The following is a 19,817-nucleotide window of genomic DNA, read 5'->3' as shown; positions in this document are numbered from 1 at the left end:
GGTGCTGCCGACCAACGCAGGGCTCCTGTGAGAGTTTACGTGAATCAAAGACAGACCTTGAAGAATGAATACATCTGCATACAGAACTCGAAAAAAGAGGTTGGAAGCCCTGCAGGCGGCACCATATTGTTCCTGGCAGCCCGAAGTATCCTGCAGCACCCGATCCCAGACAATAAGGGATGTCTTAAAGCTCATCTTCCTTGCAAACCAGAGATGCAGCCGAGGCTGGGGAAAGATGGCTACTGTAAGGCAGGATTGGTGGAGTAGGGTTGCCAACCTCCAGGTGTTGGCTGGAGATCTCCAGCTATTACAACTGATCTCCAGCTGATAGGGACCATTCACCTAATCAATGTATGGACACTGAGCAAATCTGATGAACTGTGGAGAGGGGAATCTATTACTGGGGCCACCAGTGAGAAAGCCCTTTTCCTGGGGTCCCTCTGCTTCATTTACAGTTGCCAACACTGGGTTGGGAAATTCCTGGAGAATTAGGGGTGGAGCCTGGGAAAGGCAGGGCTTGGGGAGGGATCTCAACAGGGCATAATAGCATGGAGCCCACCATGGAGCCAGCGTGGTGTCATGGTTAAGAGCGGTGGTTTGGAATAGTGGACTCTGATCTAGAGAACTGGGTTTGATTCCCCAGTCTTCCACATAAGCGGCAGACGCTAGTCTGGTGAACTGGATTTGTTTCCCCGCTCCTCCACATGAAGCCAGCTGGGTGACCTTGGGTTAGTCACACTCTCTCAGCTCAACCTACCTCACAAGGTATCTATTGTGGGGAGGGGAAGGGAAGGTGATTGTAAGCTGGTTTGAGTCTTCCTTAAGTGGTCGAGAAAGTCGACATATAAAAACCAACTCTCCTCCTCCTCCTCCTCTTAAGCGTCCATTTTCTCCATGGGAACTGATCACTGTCATCTGATTTTCCCTTAAAGTCAGGCTCCTGGTCTGTTAAAGTGAATGCCAAAGGAAGCATTCACTCACCACTCAGTGCCATGAGCTAGAGGTTTGTATGTTGCTTTAATTCAACCTAAGACACATCTTATATTTCCACATGGTTGTTTTTTGGCAGTACTCTGTCACAATGACTCAACACAGGGACACCACTCGCCTGTCATTCTCCCAGCAAAGACCATCAGTCAGGGTGACCAAAGCTGTTTCTGTCCCAAATCTAGGTCTGAATCTGGATTGAAATGGGTCTAGATCGCCTCTAAAATCTCATGAAGCTGTGTAGCCACCACTTGCTCAAGCACTGCTTGGGTTCCATTGGGTCAGTTCAGTCACTACCACCCTTTTGGCTCATGCCTCTGGAAGAAGAGTTGGTTTTTATATGCCAACTTTCTCTACTACTTAAGGGAGAATCAAACTGGCTTACAATTGCCTTCCCCTCCCCTCCCCACAACAGACACCCTGTGAGGTAGGTGGGGCTGAGAGAGCTCTAAGAGAACTGTGACTAGCCCAAGGTCACCCAGCTGGCTTCATTTATAGTAGTGGGGAATCAAATCCAGTTCTCCAGATCAGTCTACTGCTCCAAACCTCCGCTCTTAACCACCTCACCACACTTGCTCCTCCACCTCCTCCTCCTCTTCTGCTGCCTCTGGACATGTATGTGTGTGTGTGTTTGTGTGTCAAATGCAGTGAAGTCACAGCCAACTTATGGCGACCCCAGCAAGGGGATGCCAAGGCAGGTGAAAAGCAAAGGTGGTTTGCCATTGCCTTCCTCTGCAGAGTCTTCCTTGGTGGTCTCCCATCCAAGTACTGACCCTGCTTAGCTTCCAAGATCTGACAAGATTGGCTATATACCATGCTGCCTTCCCTCCCCTGCCTCTGGACATGCCCAAGTTTAAATACTTGTAACAGGAAGGGAAACAGAATCTCAGCCCAGATCTTATTTAGCTGGCAGATATGTCCCTCAGATTCTCCTCCTTTGCCTTGTTTTTTTTTAGCTAGACATTGGCCAGGTGGAAGGATTCAGGCAAGCATTGAACAAATGCAGGCTTCCCAAATACACATGCCTAATGATTTTTGCTTGTCATATCTGTGAGAGGCATGGAACTCCCCCACACACTTTTCAAGGGAATGATTTTCAGCTCATAAGGGCTACAGTTATGATCTTGGTGTGCTTATTTAGTCTAGCCCAGGTTCTGCGTTTTCTCAAGATCGTTGTTGCCCTGCACTGCAACATTTAATTTACTTAATTGAGATAATATAACTATTATATAGGCCAGTATTTTAGGGGAGGGGCTGTGGCTCAGTGGTAGAGCCTCTGCTTGGCACGCAGAACGACCCAGGTTCAATCCCTAGCACCTCCAGTTAAAGGGACTAGGCAAGTAGGTGATGTGAAAGACCCCTGCCTGAGACCCTGAGTAGACAATACTGACTTTGATGGACCAAGGGTCTGATTCAGTGTAAGGCAGCTTCAGGTGTTCATTTTACCAGCTTCTGCTGATAAGCCAGCTACATCCCTTTCTCAAATAGCTTGATTTGGCTCTGATCACACCCATTGTTAATTACTGTAATGAGCGCTTTGTAAGCTGCCTTAGAAAAATGTCTGGGCACCAGCTGGATCAAAACACAACAGCCAGGCTACTGTCAGAGGTGGGACAGAAGGATAGCAGCATTGCACTGACTGACTGCCTGTTTCAGGGACAATTCAAAGTGCTTAAAGGCCCCAGTGTGGATGCAGTTTTTGAAGGGTAACTCCTCCCATACTGTCCAACCTGTCAAAGGTGAGGTTGGTGACATTCAAGACTTGTTTTTTTTCAGTGGTGGCACCTCACCTTTGGAACGCACTTCCCATTTGAGGCTTGTGTGTGTTGTGTTAAGTGCCGTCAAGTCGCTTCCGACTCGTGGCGACCCTATGAATCAACGTCCTCCAAAATGTCCTGCTTTGACAGCCAGGGCTGTCAATTCGGTTCGTTCCGAACTGAAAATCAGCCGAATTTCCCTTTTTTTTTTAGTTCGGGAGGAACCGAACTCAAAACTGGCGGGCAACCGGGGGGGCCGAATTCAGCGAGTTCGGGAGTTCGCGAATAAATTCGGCCAATCCGGGGCCGTCAGTAAGCAGCATAACCTTCAGTAAGCAGCATTCTCCTCCCCCGGCCAATCGGTGGCCAAGCTGGGTCTTCTTCTGGCCAATCAGTCAGGATTGAGTACTGGAGGAATCAGCTGATGTGCGGCCGGCTGGGGAAAGAGAGAGAGAGAGGGAAATCCTCATGTGTGTGTGAGGGGGTGCTTGTGCACATTCGCTCCTTTCCGTGGCTGCAGGGGGCGCATTTTTTGGGGTACAGACCCCAAACTCTCAGGGGATATTCAGACAGGTTTTCTTAAGAGACCACCCAAGTTTTGTAAACATTGGGTCAGGGGGTCCCGAGATATGGGCTCCCCCCCTTTTTCTTTCCATGGCTGCAGAGGGCGCATTTTTGGGTGTGCCGACCCCAAACTTTCAGCGGAGCATCAGACAAGGCTTCTTAAGATACCCCCCAAGTTTTGTAAACATTGGGTCAGGGGGTTCCGAGATATGGGCTCCACCGCTTTTTCCTCTCCCCCCTTTTCCATTTTCGTGGCTGCAGGGGGCGCTTTTTTGGGGGTTCAGCCCCCAAACTTTTATCATAGCTTCAGAGAATCCCTCTTAAGAGACCACCCAAGTTTTGTAAAGATGGGTTCAGTGGGGGCTGAAATATCGGCTCCCCCCTTTTCTCTTTCCGTGGCTGCAGGGGGCACATTTTTGGGTGTGCCGACCCCAGACTTTCAGCGGAGCTTCAGTCAAGGCTTTTTAAGAGACCACCCAAGTTTTGTAAACATTGGGTCAGGGCCCCCCGAGATATGGGCTTTCCCCTTTTCCCTATTGGGATGAATGGATCACCCTCGAGAGATGCATACATATGGATCATATTGGATTACCCAGCCTCCCAGCCCCTCCTGCTGGAACAGAAGACAGCCACAGTAAGACCCCTTTGGGGGCTTTAATCTATAATTTTTCTTTTCTGTGTGTGTGGGGGGGGGAAGCAGAGTCTGTGTGTGTGTGTGGGGAGGGAGCAGTTTCTGTGGGTGGGTGGGGGGAGCCAAAGGGGGCTTTTGCCGGTTCTGCCTGGGGTGTGTGTTCCCCCTCCAGTCTCTCTCTCCCTGGTTTGAGAGGGGGCTTCATTTTTATTCAGGTTTTTCCTCATTCATAAGATCAGTTAGGTTATTTTGATGCTTGCTCAAAACTGGTTTTCAAATGGTGACTTAAAGAATGCATCTGCCTGGTCCCAAGTCCAATGCAAAAGGAGAAATTCCACCCCCTCCTGCTCATTATGCATAGCTAGCTGCCTCTGTCCCTTTCCATGGTTTGCAAACTCCCAGGTGTCAGGTGTTGCTTTGCACTGTTGCAAAGGTGTTGCATTGCGTGCTTGTGTTGCTTTGCAGTTGTATTGTTTTGCAAAATTCTTCACACCTGCCCCGCCCTTTGCATGTTTGCAAAGGTGTTGCTTTTCAGTTGTGTTGCTTTGCAAAGTTCTTAGCACCTGCCCCACCCTTGCTCTCATCAGCTGTTTGTCGGGGCTGGGAGCTTTGTGGGTAGGCGGCAAGCTCTGCTGAGAGATACACATTAAGGGTGGGGGGGGACCCCTTTCAGGGCCCATATCTCAGCCCCCCCTGACCCAATCTTTATAAAACTCGGGGAGTCTTTCAATATACGTCCTTTGAAGCTCTGCTGAAAGTTTGGGACCTCTAAGCCCAAAAATGCCGCCCCCAGAGCCGCGGAAAGGCGCGGTTGTGTTTTTAATGGCTTTATTCGGCCGAATTTTTTTTCCGAACTTTGAATTTCCGCCGAATTGAACGGATCCAAAGTGGGGGAGTTCGGACTTCGGCACGTACCGAACCCACAAGGGCCAAATTCGGCCGAATCCGAACTGTACCGAATTTTTTTTTTTGACAGCCCTATTGACAGCCTTGCTCAGATCTTGCAAACTGAGGGCTGTGGCTTCCTTTATGGAGTCTTCCTCTTTTCCTGCTGCCCTCAACTTTTCCTAGCATGACTGTCTTTTCCAGTGACTCCTGTCTTCTCATAGTGTGACCAAAATACGATAGCCTCCGTTTAGTCTTGGTTGCTTGAGGCTTGGCTGCTGCATATATTAGGGACCAGGCCCAAATATTTTTCTTTACCCGGGCTTTTAACTGAGGCGCTCCATCTCTATCTGAGCACAGTACCATCCATCGCATGGTTGTACCTGTGGAACTTCTGTTTCACACATGCAAAGCTCCTTCTGCGCATGCAATTTGATACTAGACCAATGGTAGGAACTTATAGACCAGACTGGGCTGATCACGGCCATCTGCAAAACATATACCCCCCAAAAGGAGCAGGCTCCAATATCCTTTCCATAAATGCCCTTTTCTAAATCTCCAAATCATCCTAACAATGCTTGATGCGAGAGCGGCAGGATCAAAAGCAACGCTGGCCGCCGCTATCACAAACATTGTTAAAAGGATTTGAGCTCAAAGACTATAATTTAAAGTTTGGTGTAGTCCAGGGCATCAGTAGGAAACTGTGACGCTGAACCATTTCTGAGGTGTTCAGCTATCTTCCACCTAAAATAGTGTTTCTTTGAATCACACAAATACTGATAGTGGGCTCATGTTAATGCTGCTCGGCAAATACGATCTGGCACGGGTTTTGTTTATGGGCAACACTGATTTGTGCAGCTATGTTTGGCAAGGGAATGCAAAGGTCAAATAGCATTGTTCATTATTCATTCATTCTTGGTGCATGACAACCATGGGACTCAGGGATGCAATGTGTTATTGGATCCCCATTCAAAAGCCATCTAAACTTCACACTGGTTCTCAGTTTAGCTGCATTACAAGCATAACTGCCACAAAGATTCAAGGTGAAAGTCAGAGACTGTGACTATCACTCTCTGACTAAACATTGAATACCTTAAACTTAGCTAATGTGGAAAGTTATTTTTCAGTCACAGAACGTTCCATTACCAATGACCAGACTCCGAATCTTGTAATAGCTGATCGAGCTATGCGGAATAATAGTGTCATATAGCCTGTGTGGACCTGACCTGGATGGCCCAGACTAGCCTAATCTCATAAGATCTTGGAAGCTAAGCAGGGTTGGCCTGGTAAGTATTGGTGTAGTGGTTAAGAGCAATGGTTTGGAGAGTGGTGTAGTGGTTAAGAGCGGCGGTTTGGAGTGGTGGACTCTGATCTGGAGAACCAGGTTTGATTCCCCACTCCTCCACATCAGTGGAGGAAGCTAATCTGGTGAACTGGATTTGTTTCCCCCTCCTCCACATGAAGCCAGCTGGGTGACCTTGGGCTAGTCACACTCTGTCAGCCCCACCTACCTCAAAGGGTGTCTGTTGTGGGGAGGGGAAGGGAAGGTGATTGTAAGCTGGTTTGATTCTTCCTTCAGTGGTAGAGAAAGTCAGCATATAAAAACCAACTCTTCTTCCTCTTCCTCTTCTATTTGGATGGGAGACCACCAAGGAATTCCAGGGTCACTATGCAGAGGAAGGCGATGGCAAACCACCTCTAAGTCTCTTGCCTTGAAAACCCTATGGGGTCGCTATAAGTCAACTGTGGTCATTTATGCATGGGAGTTTTACCTGAGGTTCGTTGCTGGCTATACTCACACTTTTCTGTTGGGAATCTATGCACCGGCCGTCTCCCAAGCTCAAATCAAGTCCCGCTTCTTTAAATGCTGCTCTGTAATTGGCTTACTTCACAGTGCTCACTGTGAGAGAAGATTTCCTCCACACCCAAACCCAACTGCCGCATAAAAAAGCATTTTATGAACAAAAAACAAAAAAAGGAGCAATCTGAAAGAAGGGGAGGGGGGGGAGAAAATCTGAGCCTCGTTTTTAAAAAACCTTTCTTCTGCTCAGAAAGAGCTCCAAGGTAGCAGGAAGCACTTGAATCCCTGCCTCTTTACACACTGCTTTGTGATTGGCTGTGAGAAGCCAATCTTCTGTTTTCCCCTGCTTGCCATCTGCACGGAAATTTGAGCCAGGCTGAGCTCAGGGGAGAGGGAAAAGTCGGATTAACAGAGGAATGGGAGGACCTGGGTTGGTTTTACGTTGGAACAGCATCGAGCTACCAAGGAATGGGATATCGTGCATACTGAAAAGTTAGATCCTGGCTGAAAAGGAGAATAAAGGAGGTTACAGCGACTATGCATAAATGACCTGTGACTCAATGGTTCTTTATACAAACAAATATAGCCTGTGTGGGACCACATCACATTAAATGGAGGTGGGAGACGGCAGGGTAAAATGCTTTCCTGTGTCAACAATTCCCTGCACACAGAAAACTAACACAACATAGGGAGGGAGAAGGTGCCCTCCTCACATGTTAATATTCTATATTTTAGTTAAAAGACAGCTAAATCCACATAGTCATATGTTTTGTTAGTATGCTAGAGATGTACAATGTCTTTGTAATATCTGAATTATCTACAAATATACAAACATAGGCTATCTGAAGGAAGCAGGTCTCCGGAAACAGTAGCAAATCCTGCATCAGATACTCCCAAGCAACACTCTGAATCCCAACTATCCTCAACTCAACTGTCTAGCTCCCAATTCAAACACGTCCCAAACCTTCTCTGTCTCTGCTCCTTTCTCCATGAGTCAGTGGTGTGCCCCATTCCAAATGATGAAGAGAGATTTCAGCCCGTCGGCATGCTTTTCTGCCAAATCCCCGTTCTCTCTCCTCGCTTGCATCGGACAACACTTGAGGAAAAATCACAGTGATAAATCCATTCACAGCAATCCAGACAATCAAGTTCCCAACACCGTCTAGTTCCCCTGGATGTGAAGAAAGTAATTAAGCCAATTAATTTATTGGTAAATTATCTTATGATGAAGCTCAGAATAATTGCAGTGAAAGTCTGACATTCACATTATCACTGTAATAATTACGTACATTATGATTGTTCTTTCAATGAATACCCAGTAATTTAATCATAATAGGGAACATAAATAATTCAAGTAACATTTGGAAGGCCTGTCTCCGCTACCAATGGGAACACGGAATCTTCCTTTTCTAGTCACCTTGGACTAGCCTGGTAGAGGCAGCATCAGAGGGAACGCTCCCCTCTGCCAAATGCACTTGAGTAATTGCAGGGGAATTTCTTTAGCGGTAATCAGTAAAAGAAATAGCACGTGCCCCCTTTTGAAACACTCTTCAATAGGAATTCATCCTGTAACAAGTTTGCAAGAGGAACAGGCTTTTGAATCATTGATTTTTTAAAAAAGAGAAAAAGAACAATGCAATGTAGTTTAAATTTAAACAGCAAAGGAGATTCGCTGCCCTGCTTAAAATTTGCTTCATAAAATGGGGTCAGCGTCACAGGATTGTGCTATTTGAAAGCCTTGATGGAAAATTCTGTCCATCGCCATGATAAAGAAGGCCGGACATTTGTTGTCTTTATTTTGAAGGGGAGTCATTCTGGGGGTATTCTCTGTACATCTCCATTTCATTTTACCCTTTTCACTGCTTAGCACTTTTATGAAGCCGTTACTTGGAAGAATCATGCAGAACTTCAAAGTAAAGTCTAAAGGAGGCCCAGAATTCTGCTGTTCACCTGAGCCTCTATCTGAGGGGCAAATCCAGACAATGCCTAGGCTCAAACGTCACGCTTCATGGAATTCTGTGATTAGTACTTTTTTGCCCCAAGCCACAGCAACCCTGGTGAGTCAACATCTGAGTAGAAGAGAAAACAGCTAGTCATTTTCCTGCTCAAACCCACACTACAAGGCAGGGCTCCAAAGCTCCCTCTCAGGTTAAAAAGGACAAGGAAGGCAATTCTGGGTTTAAACACAACGGGGAAGGGAAAAGGTGCGACCGCTTCTTCCACACCCGCCCTCCATCTCAACACAATCTGCCCTGGCTGCTTTGGGTTTAAATAAAAAGCGACCAGAGGAAAGAGCCACAGAATTCAACATAATGTGAGCCATCACGTTGCTTCCACAGCTGAACATTTGTTCACTGTCAACCACCCTGTCTGCAGATATTCCTGCTGTGACCTGTAATTTTACTTTCCCAGTCTCTTCTGTGATTGCAGAAGTTGCTGCTGGGTTGTCGTGGGTGAATCCCTAGATAAGCTGGTCCCCTTGTCACATCTTCCATTTGAATGGCATTCCTGGATGGTTAGGAATCCTCACCTTGAACCGACTGTGCGATCTGGCTGGAAGCACAGCTTGATCCTGCTTCGCAACTTGATTTGTTCCGGTGGCCACAGCCAGGAATAACTTTGTCTAGCTCTGTCGGGTGAGCCAGGTGCAGCCTCTTGCTACCACCAGTCATGCCCAGAATGGATACATCTGCTGATGGAGCTTGGAATCTGCATCCCAATCCAAGACCAGCAGTTGGGATATGTCAATAACTGCAGCCAGTCCAGGACATCTGGGATTTGGCCTCAGAGGTTGTGTGTGCATGTGTGTGTGTGTGTGTGTGTTAAGTGCCGTCAAGTTGCTTCCGACTCATGGCGATCCTATGAATCAATGTCCTCCAAAAGGTCCTATCATTAGCAGCCTGGGCAGGTCTTCCAAACCGAAGGTCATGGCTTTCTTGATAGAGTCAATCCATCTCATGTTGGGTCTTCCTCTTTGCCTGCTGCCTTCAACTTATCAGTTTTTCAGAGGTTATAACCAGGCAATCCGAGACTCACCACATATATATATATATTTTTTTAAAAAAAAAACAATTTCTGAATTCTTGCAGCAAAGTAGGTGCTTGGCTTCAGTGCTTTCGGTCAGATTAAAACAAGACACAATCTTTTCAGATCTAACCGTTTTATTGAAAATTTATAATCACTAGCCACTCAGGCCATGAAAAGGCATCATCGTACAGGGCATAATCCTTCCACACACTAGAGTGCCGGGTCTGTACACAGAGGGGTACCCATAGGGTCCAACAGAGCCCTATTTTGCCTCTGTCTCAGCATCACGGGGCCATCCAAGGACCGGGATGCCTGGGTGCATCTCGCTTTCCCTGAACTAGCCTACTTTCTTTCCGTGTTGCAAGTTACCTGAGCTCTGAATATGGGAGGCCCACCATTCCCTACACTACCCTAGAATTCTGCCTGCATATGTGCGGGCAGTGGAGAAACACGGGGGGGTTCCTTCTTATGCGTACACTGCACCTTCATGTGGGGAAGAGTCATGCCCAAACGAGATAGATATATATATATATATATATATATATATATTTTAAAAAAGCCAAGGGTCCAAACAGGCAGTTACAAGAATAGGGAAAATACCTAAATGTAATACGTCTACTAATAAAACAAAAAATTAATAATAATGCTATCTAAAGTTGTATGATTAATCGTATCTTCTTAAGAACTCAAATTCCTCATCTGAGACAAAATTAGCTTTTAAAGAAGTGGCCTAAGTGATACTAGAGAAATTCAGTGGTCATTAGTTTGTTACCTGGGCGGGATTCAATGTCACACTGATGTATCCTGTCCAGTGTTTTTCACAGAAGACTTCTGAGACTGAGGCTGTTTGGGGAGTTGGCATTTCAAAAAAGTCTTGCTCTACGGCAGCTGATTAACTATGATGTACTTTTCAAAGCCTTCCACCGGATTTTTTTCTTCACTTCTTCTTCTTGCCTTTCTTTGCTTCTTTCTTTTTGTCCTTTCCTTTATCTTTCCCTTTCCCCTTTCCTTTCCCAGTTTCTTCAGTCTCCGTCAGTGACTTGATTCGTGCTTTCCCCAGAGGAGTCTTGGAATACCAGGCCTACAGAATCACACAGAGAAATATTTTTAAAGGGGCTTTAAGGTAGGTAAGTAACATTTTCGTTCCCCTTCCGCAACAGACCTTTCTTCTTACCAGAATGCTAATGGTGTGTGTGTGTGTGTGGGGAGGGGGGGGGCTCATGGAAAAGCTCATCACACTCTTTGGCCTCCTGAGAATGCTGTTATCACAAGAACAGTAGCAATCATCTGCTTGAAGTGGCTCATTAACATGAATACAGAGCTGTGGAACTTCAATGGGTATAGTTTTGATAGCTTTACAATTTCTGTGATCAGCCCTGTTTCCCAAGATATATAACTCTAGGTGAACATTTGATATTTTGAAATGTGGCAACGCAGCAAGATGCGCAATTGAGTTGGGTCATCTTGATTCCAGTGGGGGGAAATGGTTAACTGTTTTGCTGCGGAAATTTCTCAAGTGGGGCGCCTGATGTTGCTCGAGAAATACAGATGTGAAATGTGACAGAGGTTTAGAAGACGTAGGTTCGCATCTCTGCTCAGCCACAGGGCCTCTTTTTGGCCTAGTGTACCTTGCAGGATGGTTGTGTGGATGAAACGAGAGGCCGCTCTAGATACGGGATATGAATGAAATGAACGTGAAGTTGGGGGTCTAAGTGCTGAGAGGGGCCTGGGATGGAAGGAAAGGTCAAACAGAAGCTGCTTTCAGCCTCATAAGCCTGAGTAGATGATAGAGGGAGAACAGACAGGAACATTGGAGCGATGGAAAGTGGGGCTGGGCCAACATTGAAATTGCTGAGTTTCTATGCCTTATATTCAAGTGGGGAACTACACATGGATTGCCTGAACTTCTCAGTGGCAGACTCTAAACTGGAGAACCGGGTTCGATTCTCCACTCCTCCACATGAAGCCTGCTGAGTGACCTTGGTCCAGTCTCAGTTCACTCTGAACTCTCTCAGTCCACGTGGAGGCAGGCAATGAGAGCCAGTGTGGTGTAGTGGTTAGGAGTGGTGGACTCTAATCTGGAGAACAGGGTTCGATTCCCCACTCCTCCACATGGAGCCTGCTGGGTGACCTTGGGCTAGTCACAGTTCTCTCTGAACTCTCTCAGCCCCCCTACCTCACAAGGTGTCTGTTGTGGGGAGAGGAAGGGAAGGCAATTGTAAGCTGCTTTGAGTCTCCTTAAAAAGGTAGAGAAATTTGGGGTATAAAAACCAACTCTTCTTCTTTAATGGCAAACCACCTCTGAACGTCTCTTGCCTTGAACACGCTATAGAGGTTGCCATAAATCGGCTGTGAATTGACAGCACTTTCCACCACAGGTACTAGCCAAGATTTACTTTCATTTATAAAGTACAAAGTGCTTCACAAACTGTATCTTGCTTAACCTGCGTAGTACCTTGTAGTCTGGATCACAACCACTCCCTTTTTTTCAGGCTGGCCCCTAAGGGCTGGTCTGTAGGTTGCCCATGAAAGAACTCCTCTCCACACACACTGCAAGCAGTAATGTGTAATGCTTCAGCGTCTCTTCCCCTAGGCACATGCTACTCTCAGTGCACATGAAGCCTTGGCGCTCCAATGTTTGCTGCCCCAGGAGGAGACGAACGTGACTCCCTCCAACGTGTCACCATGAGCGTTAGCTCTTTCCAGGAGGAGTAATATCAAAACCAGCCCTGATCAGGCGGAAAGAGGTAATTTGCCAAAGGCCATCCAGGCTGCCAGTCTGGGTCTGAGGTGACCCCAGGAGGCCCAGAAGCGGGGTCCCTCGACAGAGAAGTTCTAAAAAAGCAGCTTCTGCCATGTTGTCAATCATATTAATACTAGTGAAGTCAACACTGGTGCAAGGAAACTCTTAAGAAAACAGATGTCATAAGAGTAGTGCATTCTTTGGCTCAGGGGACCACTTATATCAGGAGATGGATAGGGAGAAAACAAGCACAGCAGCTCTTTGGTTGGTTCCAATATCCAGACATCTGGGTTGATGGGAAAAAACACTTTTGAACAATGCAAACTCTAGGCCTAGACCAGATGAGAGGCTCTTCTCATCGACACCTTGTTATCTAATGTGAGCTGCTTCTTTATTTTTGCCCGATGTAATAACCTGATATGTTCTGTGAAGGGCTCCATGCCGGCTGTAACCTGACATTCTAGTAGTGATGAAGACAAGAGAGTGGCAAGCCTGCTGACCTTGGGAGAGAGGTCTTTTCTTGTCCCTATTAAAACATGTTTTTGGAACTGCTGAAAATGAGTTTCCTCTGAGGAAGAATTCAGATATTTGAAACACATTGGCCAATCTGTTAAATTTTATAGCTAGTTCATCAACAAACCATTTTTGGACCAACACATGAAGCTGACTTTTACTGAATCAGATCCCTGGTCCATCGAAGTCAGTATTGTCTACTCAGTCTGGCAGTGGCTCTCCAGGATCTCAGGCAGGGGTCTTTCACATTACCTTACTTGCCTAGTCCCTTTAACTGGAGAAACCAGGGATTGAACCTGGAACCTTCTGAATGCCAAGTAGATGCTCTACCACTGAGCCTCTATTGCATATGCATCATATATGAACTTTCGGCCAATGCATGGGGGTGAGGCCAAGATAAGAGGCGGGGAAGAGGTGAGTGTGAAGACACAGATCCGTGCTGTGTTCAATCATCATATTTTCCAAATGTGAGAACAGGGCCCAGGGCAAACTTTTTTCTGAATGTACTGTGGAAAAGGAGCGAGTGTATAAACTCAATCTAATGATTTAATGAAGGGAAAAAATGGAAGCTGCTTGTCTTAGCAGGACAGCTTTACCTTAAACGTTTCTTCTTCCTCTTTGTACACCGGCTCCTGACTGGCCAGCGGACTCAGGAACTCAGCAGCGGCCAATGGTTTCTTGATCAGTTGAATCAGGCGTCGTTCAGTTAGGACTGCCCGAACTGCATTCACTATGTGCCCCTGAGTGTAACCGTCAGACACCTGTGCCAGGCAGCTGATGTTCAGTTGTTTTGTGAGAAGCCCTCCGTTTTGGAGAATGATGTGTTTCCATAAAACTATTTGTTGCCATCAAGGAAAAAAAAGAACAAAGCCACACAAATATTAATAGACTAGACATGCAGAAACCTGCTTTTGCAAAATTTGTAAAAAGAAAAAAAAAAAAAGGTAAAGGCAGTCCCCTGTGCAAGGACTGGGTCATTAATGACCCATGGGGTGATGTCACATCCCAACGTTTACTAGGCAGACTATGTTTATGGGGTGGTTTGCCATTGCCTTCCCCAGTTGTCTACACTTTACCCCCTGCAAACTGGGTACTCATTTTACCGACCGCGGAAAGATGGAAGGTACAACGATATTATTCATTTTATTTTTTCAGTATTATAAGTGGAGCAGTTAGGGTAAGCCATGAGGGAGATGAAAGCCAGAGAAATCTATTTTTGTTTATGCAATTTGCTTGAGAAGATGGGAGAAAATAAAAAGATCTTGTTTTCATATCTGGACCCACTTCAGATGCAAAAGGAATTATTAGATCATGGCTAAAAGACTGGAGTACGCTACAATGGCTGCAAGATTGATCCATGTAGCCAAATGGAAAGGGACGGATGTTCCAGAAAACAGGGATTGGATAATTAAAATGTTAGAGCTGGTGGAGATGGCGAAATTAATATGCTATATCAAATTAAAGAAATAATGAGCAATTTATGGGAAAATGGGAGGCTTGGGTATATTATTGTGAAAAAGAATAAGATTTGGGATAAAAAGTTACTCTTTACTCTGATCCAAAATTTAAAATTCTATATGAAATGAAACCTTAGAATGAGATTAATATTAGGATCAGAATATATTAACGATGGATTGTAACACTTAATTAAGAGGTAGACAGAGGTGATGGGGAAGTCAACTTATACTCTTTAAGTTTATTTGTAATCAAGACAACAACTGGTATGATTGTGATTTTGATTATATTTTTAAATTGTTGTTAAAATTATGAAGATTTTATAGTTTAAAAACCAATAAAATTTATTTAAAAAAAATAAGTGGAGCAGTTAGGGTATTGGGATTAGGATGGAGAAGACGACCCCAGGTTCAAATCCCCACTCAACCTGGAAGGTCACTAGGTAACCTCTCATGCCAACATAAGAATAAAATTGAGGGAGAGCAGCATAAGCCACCTCGAGCTTCTTAGGAACAGGGAGGGATAAAAATGCATAGGGCAGTTACATTATAGTTGCAGAACCAGCGGTGGACTCTGATTTGGAGAACTGGGTTTGATTCCTGCTCCTCCACATGAGTGGTACACACTAATCTGATGAACAGAGCCTTGGCTACTTACCGTGAAGGCTTCTTCTGCTCAGAGGGACGAAGGGCATCTTCATTATGGGTGTTTCCTTTTCCTCTTATCTCGGGAGGCAGGAACCAAATATTTAAATTTTTCTGACCTCTGAGGGTAAACGCCCCCTTGTGATCAGTTAAAGACTTTCCGAGCCTTATATATTTAAGATAGACTGAAGAAACATGTTAGTTATAATTCTATACAAGAAATAAGTTCCTAATAAACATTAACGATGAACCTTTAGGATAACTATAAGTCATGAACCAACAAACAGCGTTTAACTTGAATTGAATGTCAACTGGAAGTTAGATGTAACCATGATTACCTGTAATTTTATTTTATTTGTTTTATTTATATATTTTACTGACGTCTGGGCGGGCAAGATGCCCTTCGTCCCTCTGAGCAGAAGAAGCCTTCACGGTAAGTAGCCAAGGCTCTTTCTCGCTCAGAGGGAGAAGGGCATCTTCATTATGGGACATACAAGAGCTGTCCCCCGCCCTTGGGAGGGTTAGACGTCCTGAAGTATACTTTGCAGTACTCGTCTGCCTAAGGCGGCATCTGCTGACAAGTATAGATCTAATTTGTAGTGTCTCACAAATGTGGACACCGAGGACCAAGTTGCGGCCTTACATATCTCTTCCATAAAGCACGGCAGTCGAAGGCTGCTGAAGTAGCCGCACTTCTTCCCAAGTGGGCAGTAACGCCCGCAGGAGCAGGTAGGTTACTTATTCTATAAGCCTGTGTTATGTATAAGGTGATGGTCCTACTAATGGATGCCTTGGACATATGCTTGCCCTTGTCAGGTGGTGAGATATGAACGAATAAGGAGTCAGAGTTCCTAATAATTTTAGTAAGATAAATGTAAACAGGTAGTGCCCTTCTTAGGTCTAGCTAGTGCCAGGCCTTCTCCTTAGGATTCTTGGGGTTAGTGCAGAAGATGTAAGTACTATGTCCTGCTCCCTATGAAACTTGCAGCTACATTTTGTCCTATCTCAGTGATTGGTTCGAATGGTAGTTGTGTGAGTGCTGTCAAAGCTGTGTGCAGGCTCTAGTTGTGAACCTGTGTCTAACAGGAGGAGCTAAATAACTGACGCCCCTTAAAAAGGCTTTTATGTGATGGTGTTTGGTTAAGCGGTATCCAGATACCTTGGGTACTATGGTAGCTATAGATGCCAGTTGCCTTTGTAGAGTGCAGGTAGCTAGCCCTAAGCTCTGTCCCTCCTGATGGCTTCCTTGTTGTCAATATGGTAGTGACGGCCACCGGGCTATAACCTAGGGCTATAAGTCATCTCCTTTCAGTGCCCATGCGGTCAGTTTGTATTACCCTGGATTGGGATGGCATATTGGGTCTTGTAGAGGGAGATCTTGTCTGTCTGGAAGTCTCCAATGGTTCTGTATGGACATCTGAATTATAGATGGGAACCATGGACGTCGCAGCCAATATGGAGCTATGAATCTGACTGATGCTTTTTGAAGTCGTACCTTTCTCAATACCCTTGGAGGGAGGGGGGAAACCCGTACAGTAGGTCGTGTGGCCCTGGTGACATTAAGAGGTCCATTTGTTCCGCCCCCTGTTGACGGTACATGGAATAGTACCTTGGCGTGCCGAATCTCTGAGTAATAAGTTGAAAGACCTCTGGATGTAGAGACCATTCTGCCTCGCTGATGTCCTGTCTGCTGAGCCAGTCTGCTTGTATGTTGACTGTGCCCTGAATATGTTCCGCTGATTTTGATGAGAGGTTGGACTCGGCCCAAGGAAAAATGTAGTCGCTTCTGAGTATCGTCCTGATTTCTAGGGCACTGATGTGAAGATTCTGTTCTTGATGGTCCATGTTGCTTGAGCCATTGTCCCTTGAGTGTGGCTTCCCAACCTGATAGACACGCGTCCGTGAAGATTTGAATTGGTGTTGGACGGAGATACCAACTTCCTTTCGTCAAATTCTGAGACTGAAACCATCATACTAGTCTTGATCTGACTTCCTCGGTCAGGATGAGATTTCTGTCACTTCTTCCTTGGTATGTCTCTTTGGTACGGCCTTAAGAACCATTGAAGAGGTCTTGCTCGTAAGCGTGCCCCTTGAACTGCGGGAATGCATGCAGACATGTGACCCTTCAGTTTTGTCAGGGACATTAGAGAAGGCGACCGGGAATTAATCGCTTTCTTTGCTAGAGATGAAATGTTGTGGATTTTTGTCCACTGGAAGGTATAAGGAGTTTGTCAGTGTGTCTATGTCCATCCCCCATCTCTCTCAATCGTTGGGATGGAACTAAGTGGGTCTTTCTGAAGTTGATTATGACCCGTGTTCTGTTAACCTCTTCAGAACTTTATCTGAATGATCTATGCTCTGCTAGTTTGAGCTTGCGCAAATCAGAATGTCGTCTGAGAAGGGTGCATTCTCACGCCCTCCTTGCGCAGAGATGTGACTGGTGTGTCCAGAACTTTGGTGAATACTCGAGGAGGGGCGAGGATAACCCGAATCGTAAGGCCCTGAATTGGAAGAGGTGTCCCTTGTACGGGAACCGAAGGAAACAACAATGTGCCGGGTGTATTAGAATGTAAGAAAATGCTTTTCCCTGAGGACCTGTGTGACTGACTTTAGTGTCTCCATCCTGAAGCGCTTTAATGGGATAATCTGTTCAGAAACTTGAGGTCTAGGATGGCTTTCCATCCTCCGCCTTTGTTGGGAACAGTAAAGAATACTGAATAGACTCCCAATGTATGCTCTAATGGTGAGACTGGCTCCATCGCCTTGATGTCTAAGAGGCCTCTGAAGTTCTATGGATTTTTTTTTTTTTTTTTTTGGGGGGGGGAATGTTGGAGATATTACTAGTCGATGTGAAGGAGTGTAAGAAAAACTCTATCTGATAGCCTTGTGAGATAATGTTTGTGACCCAGAGGCCTGGTTGGGAGGTGACCACTGACGGTGTAATAGGCTGAGCCTGCCTTCCACTGACTGGTGGCTGGCGTCACTGTTTGGTTGGGCGGTCGGGTTTATCCCCTTTATTGCCCTGGAAGGTGGAGGATTTTGGAGATTTATTGAATCGTCCTCCTTTACTAAAGGAGCTGCGATTCTGGTTCCGGTGGTTTCTAGGTTGATCAGGTCTGTATCTTAGAAGTATGTGGTATGCACGAAAGGACATAGAGGGAGTGATCCCTTGGATTCCTTGCGTAGAAACTTGTCTTTGGTCTCCACTGATATGGGGACCAAATTGTCTCCAAGCAAGGTCTTTCCCTGATACAGGAAGCCCATAATAACCAATTTTGATCTATATACTCCGCTTGCCAGGGGTGTACCCAGAGAGCCTTTCTGGCAGCTGAGGCTGTGGCTAGTGTTCTAGCTGCATATCACATGTTATCTAAGGAGGAATCAGCTAGAAAGAATACCACTCTCGAAAACATGGATGACATGGTATCTAAGGTAGAATCAGCTGGAAGGATACCACTCTCAAAAAAAAAACATGGATGCCCTTCTGGCATCTGATGCTGCGGCTAGTGTCCTAGCTGCATATGGCATGGTATCGAAGTTCGAATCAGTTAGAAAGAATACCACTCTCAAAAAACATGGGTACTCCTGTAAAGGCGTTTCTTTCTTCCTGTGGAAAAAGTTGATATAACTTCCTAGTCCAAATTATTGCCGCTCTGTATACTAGGGCAGATGTGATAGAAGCGCTTGATAGTGAGTGCCAAGGCCTCTGAGCATTTTTGCCTGCTAACTCTGCCTTCCTATCTGTAGGGTCCCTAATCATGGCAAGGCCATGTAACAAGGTTGAAGGAGTGAAGGCAGTGTCAGGTGATTCTACTGAAGGCACTTTTAGAATTTTAGAAGCACCGATAAACCAAATATAAAGGCTTCCTAGAGGCTGTGGAGCATTGTATGGGTGCCATTGGTTTCTCCCGCTCTGCTTTCAACAGAGTTAGAAATAATCAAGCGCTGGCACAAACCTATCTGGAGTCTTTTCTCCCACTCTGAGTCCTCTGAGAGATCAAGAGTAGCTAGGTTTTTATGCCAATGCAGAAGGAAATCTTCTGCGTTAAATACTATAGACAGTCTGGGTACCAATTGGCAATTTTGGGACCGTGAATTAGCTTTCAGCGCTGCTTAGGCTGGCCAGCACGTACTCTCTTGGTACTACTTGGACTGGTGATCGGCTCACCAGGATCTCAGGCAGAGGTCTTCCACATCACCTACTACCAGAATTGGCCCTCTGCATGCCAAGCCGACGCTCTGCCACTGAGCCACAGCCGTTCCCCTTCTTTGGCTGATATTCTGCCCTTTTAGCAATCAGATTACTGTTTGTGGTGCTGGAGGGTGTGATCCCTACGATCCCTGTATGGATGGGGCAGGATAAGGAGGTTGTACTGCCCTTAAGCCATCTGAGAAGGCGTTTTTAATCAGGGCGGAGAGCTCTGCTCTTACAGGAGTAAAACAGGCTGCATCTATGAGGGGGGGGGGCAAAGTCACCTTACCGGCAGTCGATGTCTCCGTTGAGGCTTCCCGTCCTTGAATAATAATAGGCGAGCCGCCTGAGGACGGAGTATTGCGAGGCAAAAAGGCGAGCCGCCAGCCTCCTTCATTTTCCCCGTTTGTGCAGTGTGGGAGAAGTGGCTATAGCCGCTGTGTTCTCCTGGCTGCTTCCCGCTGCTTCCCGTCCTTGAATAACAATAGGCGAGCCGCCTAAGGACGGAGCACGGCGGGCGAGGCAAAAAGGCGAGCCGCCAGCCTCCTTCATTTTCCCCCGTTCATGCTGTGTGGGAGGAGCGGCTACCGCCGCTGTTTTCTCCCGGCCGCTTTCTGT

At 46.0% G+C, this 19,817-nt stretch overlaps 1 protein-coding gene across 1 annotated transcript in view; it reads right to left on the bottom strand.

Annotated features, from left to right (window-relative positions):
• Positions 1 to 10,562: 10,562 nt before the first annotated feature.
• Positions 10,563 to 19,817, bottom strand: part of IQCA1 (IQ motif containing with AAA domain 1) — a 140,142-nt gene continuing 130,887 nt past the window's right edge. The window contains 2 exon segments of the mRNA XM_056856864.1: positions 10,563 to 10,733; positions 13,505 to 13,743. Coding sequence (XP_056712842.1) covers positions 10,563 to 10,733; positions 13,505 to 13,743 — 410 coding nt within the window.

The sequence above is a fragment of the Euleptes europaea genome, chromosome 10 (assembly GCF_029931775.1).
Source record: "Euleptes europaea isolate rEulEur1 chromosome 10, rEulEur1.hap1, whole genome shotgun sequence".
Lineage (NCBI taxonomy): Eukaryota > Metazoa > Chordata > Lepidosauria > Squamata > Sphaerodactylidae > Euleptes > Euleptes europaea.
The sequence above is the reverse complement of the archived record's forward strand: the minus strand, read 5'-3'. Positions and strand labels throughout refer to the sequence as shown.